A 9,819-nucleotide genomic window follows, 5' to 3' on the forward strand; every position below is an offset into this window, starting at 1 on the left:
AAATAAATACTTTAACTATTTGAGCCAGAATTTGGGATGTATGGGGAAGTGACTGTGGCTTTGATAAGCTCCCTGGGGTAGAAGTGTGTGGCTGGATGAAGGGGAAGGATTGGATGAGTAACATCTTTACAGATGTTCCCCTGACCCTTACAGATACCTTTAGAAAATACAGAGGTCTTTTTAAGTTAGGAGTATCCTTTGACTCACTCTGTTCCATGCTGATGCCAGCACAGATCAAACGAATATAGTATCAAAACCAGTGCTACCTTCCTGATGATATCTGCTATCTTCTGCGCTGGCGAGATTTCAGATGAAAAGAAAGTCTGAGACTCTGTTAGTTGTGTGACTTGTTTTAAGTTTCTGACCAATATTTTGTGGTGCTTCAGAACAAGACTGTGCTAAGACTCTTAACTTGACCGCCCAAACTTTCCATGGATGTGCCTTTTTTATTGGAACCCAAAATATTCAGTTGGGAAAACACTGAACTTCCAGCTCTGTTCCCATGCTATCTGATTTATCAAAATCTCCTGTAGGTAGCTGGATTTATGAAAAAGGGCATCTTTACTGTAATTTATCTGTGGAAATAATAGATGAGTACTCTTCTTGTCAAGGGCTGTATACAATATCAGCTGTTAACAGTGGAAGTCACCGAGATAGTGATTGTATTTTCTCCAGAAGAAAGAAGATAATGTTATAATAAGGTAAATACATAAACATGAAAACTCTTTTTTAACAAAAGAAATCTTTTTTCTTCTCTGATTTACCCAGTCTTACTGCTATTGTTTAACTTTTCTGACCCCAGGAAAGCCATTCTCTAAAAATTCATGATCTGTTATAAAGGCCATTTTTAGTTCTGGTTATCTGTAATGTGAAGTTCAGCTACACACAAGTACAGTAAATAATTGATGTTGGACAAAATATCAAAACACTTTTGAAGTTTTAAAGAGTTATATTCTTGGCATTCTAGATCCATGTTATAAAATAGTCTTTGTTTCATAACAAGGGTCTAATCTTACCACCCTGTTAATCCTAAATCTCAGTTTGTCCAAACAACAGAGCTACTGTTTCTATGACTGCAACACAGCTTGCTCCTATACTTAATTTGGTATGGTTTTTAATTGATTAAATAACCAGTGAGGTTAAAATTGAGATTAGTTTTTTGTAAAAGATCGGATGAGCTTTTATTAAAGTATACCATTTTGATGAGTGACTTTACGCTGAAGAGGATGACAGTAAACAAATACGTATTCCAGCAAAGGGTAGATGGTACTGTCCGGTGTAACATTTTCCAGTTACAGCCATTCTGACCATCCAGAACAAAATTAATGTCAAATCTAGCCAATTTTAAAAATTAAATTAAAATTTGGTCACTGAGCACAAAGAATTCAAGACAATTGAAACAGCTACTGGGAATCTGCTAATCTGGGAATTAGAGACAAATGACATTTCTTCCATACATCTACAAAAGTTAATGTTGTTTACTATTATTCTAGGAACTGGCAATAAACATTCAACTAAAACTCACACCCAGTCCATTAAATCTTTGGTGATATAAGTATACTTAACATTCACGTGGCCATTGCCAAGGTTTATCCTGTTTCAGTGAGTGTAGGCCAAGAGTGCAGAGTGATGGTTTACATTTTGAATTATTCATTACATTAAGTTGATGTCCTGAGATTCAGGCCTGGCCACCATACAAACATGCACCGGTATGCTTAAAATTTGGTCTTATCATTCCTATTTTGATATTCCTAGCAACTTAAAAACACAACAAATCCACTGAAGTAAATATTTACGCAAGGTTTTTGGTCGAATGTGTTTTAACAGCATCCTTCATTCTGACTGACTGCTATGTGTCATATAAAGTAATCAGGGTCAGGATCAGAAATAATTTTAGTAATCAGTGGAGCAAAAAAAGAGCAATGCCATATTCTTGTAAATTTTCAGAGCTTATTGATTCCAATAAAGAAGACTGTTATAATAAACCCAGTGCAACTCCATGTACCTTTCCCACACACTCCACAATGCCTGCTCTATTCCTTCTTTAATGGATCTTCTGAATAAGAAAAGCACAACATGCTTCTGTCTTTACATTTCTGTGTACACTCCACTGCACCTGCACTTAGCTGAACCATGTGGAGACATATAGAAATACGAATATTGAATCGGATTCGAAACAGTGACCTGTTTTGCTCATAGCACTTGGTAAACTTTATTTCTGAAGTACCATTTCCCATACAAACTATACTTTTTGCCCATTGTTAAAACTGCACAACATCACATTGATTTCCAGAAAATAACAGGAGTTCCACTAGTGCATAACTCCAAAAAAAGTGGTGTTAATACAGGGACATTTACAAACAAAAATGAAAAATTATATTATCTAAAACAATAAACATCAGCGCTGAAAAATTAAGCATTGTTTTCTCTATAAAGAGAGAGTCCCAACACATTTCCAGAGTTCATTTATGCAGATGAATAGTCAAATGACTGAGAAGCCTGTTTACATTGCGCTCTTCACCTGAAACATGATTATCGTAGTTAAACAGCCACCTAATATCTGAAAAAAGGGAGAGTTAAGATAAAGCCACAGCTAACACCCAGGAACAACATAACTGTCAGTCCAGAATCCTAAGCTCCATCCATGCGGACTAGAATCGCTCTCCAAAAAGGAAAACCCAGTTTCTCTTTTTATACTTTTGATCTTGTGAGCTTTGGTTGAGAGAACTGACCCCCAAGGAATTATTTCCATAAGCAAAGATAATTTTTATAAATTTAGTAAAATCAGCTTGTGTGCCTGGACTCCAGTGAGTGCTGGATACTCCCTGCTGGTCCTTGTAGACTTTCACTTGTAAATACCATTCTGGATTCAGCAGTCCTCAGCTGAAACTTCATTTAAACTTTAGACTGTTTTGCATACGTGGAGAGTAAAATGTCACTTTTCCACAGAAACACCCATTTACATTGTTTTGGTTTGGGTTTTTTCAACATTCTCAACTACCATCAAGCTTGTGCAATTGTTAATACAAGTGGGGGGTATCCTCTTTATGTTCCCTGGACAAGCCTGCTTTGCTCTGCAGGAATACCGCACCTTCATGAGAGCAGTCCAGCAAGTTGACTATTACTAGCAGGCCAAATTGCAGCACTATTCCCTGGTCAGAAAAAGTTACAATCCTGCCAGTGAAACAAATTCACCATAGAATTAACCAATCCTGCTCCCAGAAAAGAAGACTGGTGGGAGAAAATAAAAGAAGGCTTCACTATCACAAAAGACAGGGAAGTGGTAGCATTTCCAGGTATTTTTAAATGGTATAAACCATTAAAAGCAGTAAAGATACCTAAAATCAGAATCTTTCCAAGTGACTACACATTCTGCCCTGGTTTCACCCCCAGGAGCACTGTCAAACAAAATCCTAGAAGCTTATTTTCAGCAGGGGGGAAGCAAAGAAATATGAAGGCCGGGTTCTTTTAGGTATAGAAACTGTGAGGATTTAAACAGCAGGAGGACAGTTAGCTCTGCATTTGACCCGGTTTTCCCCGCGGAGAGGCAGCGATGAGTTTGCTCTCCCTTTGCCTGCTTCTCCAGGGTGAGCGGGCACGGCTGCCCCAGCGGGCAGGGCTAGCTCCATCTCCCAAAGTGAGCGGGAGAAGAGGCTCTCGCCTCCCGCACCGGTGGGACAGAGGCTCTGCCTGACTTGTCCTTGCAGCCAAGCAGTCGCTCTTCGGTGGGAGGAAAAGAGAAAGACAGAAATGTGGTCAAAAGTAGTGAAGGCAAGCAAGGAAGAAAATGAGACAAGCCTTCCTCACCCCTCACCCCATGCACTCATCGCCCAGGCAGCAGAGCTTCACTGCTAGTGCCCCCTCCCGCAAGAGAGTGCCCCTGTGAAGCTATCAGTCATCTTCTTCATTCAAGATTTTCTGTCCTGCTCATATTTGTTGGCATTTGACCATTCTCCACAGCTTTGCTTGTCACGTTCCTAAAAGACGCCACATCCTGGAGTTCCTTTGTAGTTCTTGGTTCTTTTCTGAAATCCTCCTGCCCCAGTTTGCTGGGTAAAGGGGGTATTCAGCATGTCTTTGTGCTGTGAGGCAGAGAAACGTGTTAAAGTCCAGTTCACAGGTTTTAGGGAAGTGGGAAGAAGCAGGGGGCATGAAGCTCTGAAAGTTCAGGACCCTCTAAAGTGCAGGGCTTGCTTTTCCTAAAGCTCCGAATGCAAGCTCAGAACTGTCAGGAAAAACAAAACCCTGTAGATTTACACTGCTGTCTGATGTACACGCACCCAGGGCTAGCCTTGGGGTCTTCTGTTTACTCTCAAGTTGTATAGATCTGGCTTCAAAAACGTAGGTGGGGGCACATTTCAGAGACAGATCCTTTGAAAAAGGAAAAATATCAAAGAGTCTGAGGGCTGTTTTTCAGAAACCCTTCTATAAGACAGAGAGTCTGTTCCGCTCACCCTGAAGTTAACAGCAAAAGTCCAAAAGAAACTTCAGAAGGGCAATGTGCCCTTCCCTCCTCTTGCCACCCCTAGTCAGGTCTGATCCTACAGCTTTTGCTATCCTCTTGTACGACATGGACCCAGGTTTAAGGTCTTCTCAGCCCTGCAAAGACATAACCAGCGACGACCCGCTGGCTAAAACGACAGGCACGTCCTGAAGGAGGGAGTAGCACTTGGAGCTGCAGCTCCACCTTTAGATGGAGATCAGCATCGGAAACACCACAGCGGGAAAATCACCCGTGGCAGCCACACAGCTTGAACGTGCACACAGCGAAGGCAGGAAATCTTTGTGGCCGTGGGGTGCACGCTGCTGGGCAGTCTCTCAAGCAGCCCCCGATGGCAGCTGCTGGCATGGCTACCTGGGTGTCCCCGGACCAGACCTGCCCCCTGTGCGCCCCAGCAGTTTTCCAGTACCATCATTTTCCAGTAGTCTCAGAAGAACACTCACCCGCTGTCACCCGCTGAGAGACACCTCTCTTGCTCCCCCAGACCCTCTCCTCTTTCCTGGCCCCCATTTCAGTGCCTCGGGATGTCTACATCACCCAGAAAACCGGTCGGCCTTGACGCAGGCGTCCCCGCTGCCCCAGAGGGTGATGTCTGTCCACGCCGCCACCACTCTCTGCGGAAGCGGTCCAGAGGCTCCAGGGGGGCCGTGGGGGCCTGCTGCCCTGCAGGGGACACGGCCAGGCCAGGAGGCACCTTCCCAGCTCTGAGGGGCTGTGGAGATGCCTGTAGCATTGGCGCACCTCACACAGGCCCCAGGGGAGGAACGGAGTCTGGAGGAGGAGGAAGCTCAGGTGGAAGTGGGGGATGCGAAGGGAGGACTTGCCCGAGGGGGTGCACCCCGGACTGGGGGAAGGAAGGGAGCTGGAGGGGATAAGGGGCAGGACCGGGGCGGGGGGGGGGGGGTCTCAGCGAGGGGCGGCGATGCCCAGCCGGCGGGCAGGGATGCGGGCAGCCAGCAGGCAGGCCAGCACGACGCCGACGAGCTGCAGCAGCGCCAGGCCCAGGGCAGCCGTGGCGAGGTAGAACATGTTGCTGCTGACGAAGGCCGACACCTTGCCGAAGCAGCCGTCGCGGTGCAGCCCGCGTGCGCCGGGCGGGCGGCGCTGGCAGCCCCGGCGGGCCCGGCAGCAGCTGAGGGGCACCGAGCCGTTTTGCTGCAGCCCCCAGGGCGAGGCGAGCCAGTCGCGGTAGCTCTCCACGCCGCAGCAGGACAAGGTGCGCTGCAAAGCATCCAGGGCGTCCGCCGTCCCCTCATCCTCTCCGTAGGCGAGCAGGGCCCGGCGCAGCCCTTCGTGGAAGCCCTGCGCCACGTTCCGGCGGTAGAGGAGCGCCGAGAGCCCGGCCGTCAGCCCGGCCGCCAGCACGGCGGTCAGGAAGGCGCCGTAGGCGCGCAGGAGGCCGCGGTGCTCCGTGGCGGCGCCGAAGCAGCCCAGGAAGCCCCAGATGATGACGGCGGCGCCGGTGGCCAAGAGGATGGCGGGGGCGCTGGGGCAGTCGCTGGCCGACAGCGCCAGGTAGCTGCCCAGGGACACCTTGGCCCAGAGGCCGACGATGAGCATGGTCAGCCCCGCCGCCCAGAAGACCAAGCTGAAGGCCATGAGGGACAGCTTGAGCACGGTCATGGTGCCCTCGGGCCCAGGCGCCGGCGGCCCGCGGCGGTGGCGCCGGGGGGCTCCCGCGGCCGCCGGCGCCGCCGCTGCTCTCCGAGGGCGCCGGCCCGCGGCCGCGGCGCTCGGCGGGGGGGAGAGGGCGCCGTGGCGGTGCTCGGCGGGCGGGCGGGTCTGCCGGGCAGCCCTCGGTGCGGGGCCGGGCGGCGGCCTCCCCCCGCGGCAGCCGGTGCGAGTCGCGCCGCCCTTCCGCCCCGTCCGCCCTTTTCAGTGCCCGGCGCGGGGGCGCGGCCGGCGGCGGCGGCGCTTGTCCGCGCCGCGGGGCTCGGCGGGACCGGGCAGACGGGACGGGACGGGACGGGACGGGACGGGACGGGACGGGGGTCCCCTCCCCTCCCCTCCCCTCTCTCTCCCCGTGCTCTCCGCTTTTAGACGAGCAGCCGCCTCTCGTTAGCGCGTACCCAGCAAACGGCGGTACCCGGGGGAGAAGCACTTACGTACGGTCCTCAGCGCGCTTTTCCGAGGTCTGGGGGGTCGTAAATGGGAGAGTGTGCGTGGGCTGGCACCTTCCTCCGGACCGGCGGGCGAAAAGGTTCTGCAAGCTGAAAGCTCGAGGTTAGCTTTCACTGGAACATGCTGCAGCCCAGCTTTACCCTGGGCAAGGGACCGAACTGTTTTTGGAAGCATTATGAGTAGCACCTAAAAACCCCACAAATAACCCACAGGAAGCATAAGAAATCTATCAAACGAGAGGCTTTCTTTTTATTTCTTATACTGCATCGAGCTGTGCTGTTAGGACACGTTGTAAAACCAAGCATAAATCTGTACCTGACTATTAACTAACTACCCAGTCATTCGGTCAGTCTTGATTTTCCCAGCTGGAAACTGTTGTCTGGGTGGCCTGACTCTGTTAAATATTCACGTGATTTAGCCCGTGATAACACTGAACCGCAGAGAAGGCATTAAATGGCCACGCAGGGACGGCCAGGGATAGACACTGCTATGTAATGAGTGGCCCAGGAAGGTCCGATAGGAGATTCCACCATCCCGTACAGTCTCATTGCAAAAGATAAGCTACTCCTACAAGCTGGATAAGAAAAAGATGAAAAGGAAACCTTAAATGAGGCAGGCTCTCAGGCAGAGGTAGAATTAGCATCCCCAGTGGCAATTCATTGCTGAGTGAGTCTTTGACCACAGTAAGCGACCAATTTCTCTTTCGCATTTCTTGACAACACCACAAGAGGTATGTAGTACTCTTCAGTTCAAGATTTTGTACCATCTTCATTTCTATGGGTCTTTGCACTGAACACAGGAACTGCTCAAAACCATTGTGAGACATAGAGTTGACTTTCATATTGTCTTCAGGTGCTCAAGGAATTAATTTTGTTATATACTAGCATACTATCAGACTTCTATAAAATGTTTCTATTGCTTTTTAAAAATGTTTTAATAAAATATTACTACAGTTTCATTAGTTGGTGAAAGATCTTTAACCTGTGCAGTTTACTGGATCACCATGCACTTCAAACTGATACAGGTTTGAGTGAAATTGGGGTTTTTAGTTTGTATATGCAATGGTGACACCAAAAAATCAGGTCAGAGTACCCTGTTGTTCACATCTTTATCAAACTCCTTTGGGACTGAATTCTGAGGTTTAATTGTGTTCCAATGGTAATTTTTGTGTGGAAGTTTGAGAAAAACACTTTGTTGGTTTCTTTCGGTTACAGAATCGTGGAAGGAAAGGAGGTGCTTTATGTATCACATTTTAACACATCCATTTAATATACAACCAGAAACTCATCGTTGTCAAAGCATTAATATAGCATAATCATTGAAACATCATCTGTTCTTTATTAAAGGCCTTAATAATATAATTCACGGGAAACTGTTATCATTCCTGCACTTTACAGATTCTCTTCTTTTGCCTTTTTACAAGATAAAGCTCCTCATCAGTTTCTTGACAGATCAAGTCTGAGCTAGTTCCTTTGATTCTCAGATCTTCTCAGAAGATTCCCAGTTCTGCATGTCAAGATGATCTAGGAATGATGATTTCCATGCTCTAGAAGTACTCCCCAGTACATTGCATTATATTACCCATTTTTAGCACTAAATCATATGACTAATATCCACAGTGAAGAATAAAAGCTCATGGCAAAGACAAACTAGAGGTCTGCAGGTATGGAATTTCCCAACCAACAGCTAAAAGGTGGTGGTTTTCACGGTTTCACACCTAAGTGAACATACAGTGTTGGGAGGCTCTGAAGGTGACATTCATGAAGCTGTCTTTCTGCTGAAGCAGTGAGTCTCTGTTGGCCAGGCAGTTGTCAACCATGCAGGGAAAAGTCCTTGCTGTCCTTGTAATTGTCTGATCATTGCTGCATCACCATCTTCCAACCACCTGTTTTTTCTCTTAGGATTTTACACCTTTTCACAGCAGTGGTTTTTCCTTTTGAATCCTTGAACTGCTAACTATCCACATCTCAAAACTACCCACTGCCATTTTGGCTTTCTTATCTTGCATAACTCTGTGTACTTGCTCATGATGGAGTGATTTTTTCAGAAGTTTCTCGGAGCTGGTGCTATCAGAACTAGGTCTTGGATCGCAGACAGCTGAAACTGGTAGAAGGGCTGGACTAGCTACGTTAGGCAGTGCTAATGAGGGACTACAGCCCCTTTTCACAGGACAAACCTGTGAATGCTGCCTCTGGATACTGTCTCAGATTTGAAGGCACATTTGGCTTCAACACCAATAAAGAACACCAAAATGAACACCAATAAGTCCTGTTTTCTGTTACCCTTGCCCTTCCTTACAATGACAGCAGCTAGGCAAAAATAGCTTTAGAACAGGCTTGTATGGGTATTTTGGGAGGCATTACACCAGGCAGGAGTGGTCAAAATACAGGACATATGGGCAGATCTGTTGTCATGCAGATTCCTCTAGCATGTGTCAGAGATGAAGGATGGTGCTAAGGGTACAGAAATCTAAAAGTATCTCTGTAAAGATATTTTATGATCTGTCGGTGCTGTTGTGAAGTATTTGGTGCATAATAGCTATTGGTTTCACTGGCAGTTAAGTGGTGAACTTCCTCCAAAAATCATGTTAAGCATTCAGTGTTAGAAGATGCCAGATGATAGCAACATTTGCATGTTTTTTAACCAGGGTGAAATGAGTAAACAGGGCCAAATTCTGCTCATTCTCATAAGCTGTGCCACTGAACTGTTTGGGTAAGTAAAGGAGGTAAGATTGGGCTCCTTGAGTGTATATGAAGCCATGAACGATGAAACAGCTTCAGTGTCTGAAAAAAATCGTACTAGAATAGCTTGATTTTTCAGACATTGGCAGAATCATAAAACATGTTTACATTTTAGTAAGAAAACCGGTAGAGAATCTCATGAAATCATACTAGTGAATAAATGTTCATGATACTGCATGTGATATGTGGACTGACAATCTGATGAAAGAGAAGTGATATTCCTTTACATGTCTTTTTGGAAAGCGAAGTGTTGTGGAAATACCATAAGAAGTGAGGATTCAGAAGTGCCTAACCCGCTAGTGAGAGTAGCAATACCAATTATCAAAGAGTGGTTACAAACACGGGCAGCAAATATAGTGAGATTGACCTTGGAAAATGCAAACTAATATATCTTAGAGAAAACTGGTACTTAGGGGCAGGAAGAAGCCTGCCAAACAGTGCATCTGAAGGATAATG

At 46.8% G+C, this 9,819-nt stretch overlaps 1 protein-coding gene across 1 annotated transcript; it reads right to left on the reverse strand.

Annotated features, from left to right (window-relative positions):
* Positions 1-2,215: 2,215 nt before the first annotated feature.
* On the reverse strand, positions 2,216-6,124 carry LOC115341901 (tetraspanin-7-like). Its single transcript, XM_030015484.2, has one exon. It carries the CDS (start codon positions 6,122-6,124, stop codon positions 5,408-5,410), a length of 717 nt encoding a protein of 238 aa, XP_029871344.1. The 3' UTR covers positions 2,216-5,407.
* Positions 6,125-9,819: the final 3,695 nt, after the last annotated feature.

The sequence above is a fragment of the Aquila chrysaetos genome, chromosome 5, assembly GCF_900496995.4.
Source record: "Aquila chrysaetos chrysaetos chromosome 5, bAquChr1.4, whole genome shotgun sequence".
NCBI lineage: Eukaryota > Metazoa > Chordata > Aves > Accipitriformes > Accipitridae > Aquila > Aquila chrysaetos.

Coding starts and splice junctions, on each gene's coding strand:
- LOC115341901 (XM_030015484.2), bottom strand. CDS start 6,124: ATGACCGTGCTCAAGCTGTCCCTCATGGCCTTCAGCTTGGTCTTCTGG.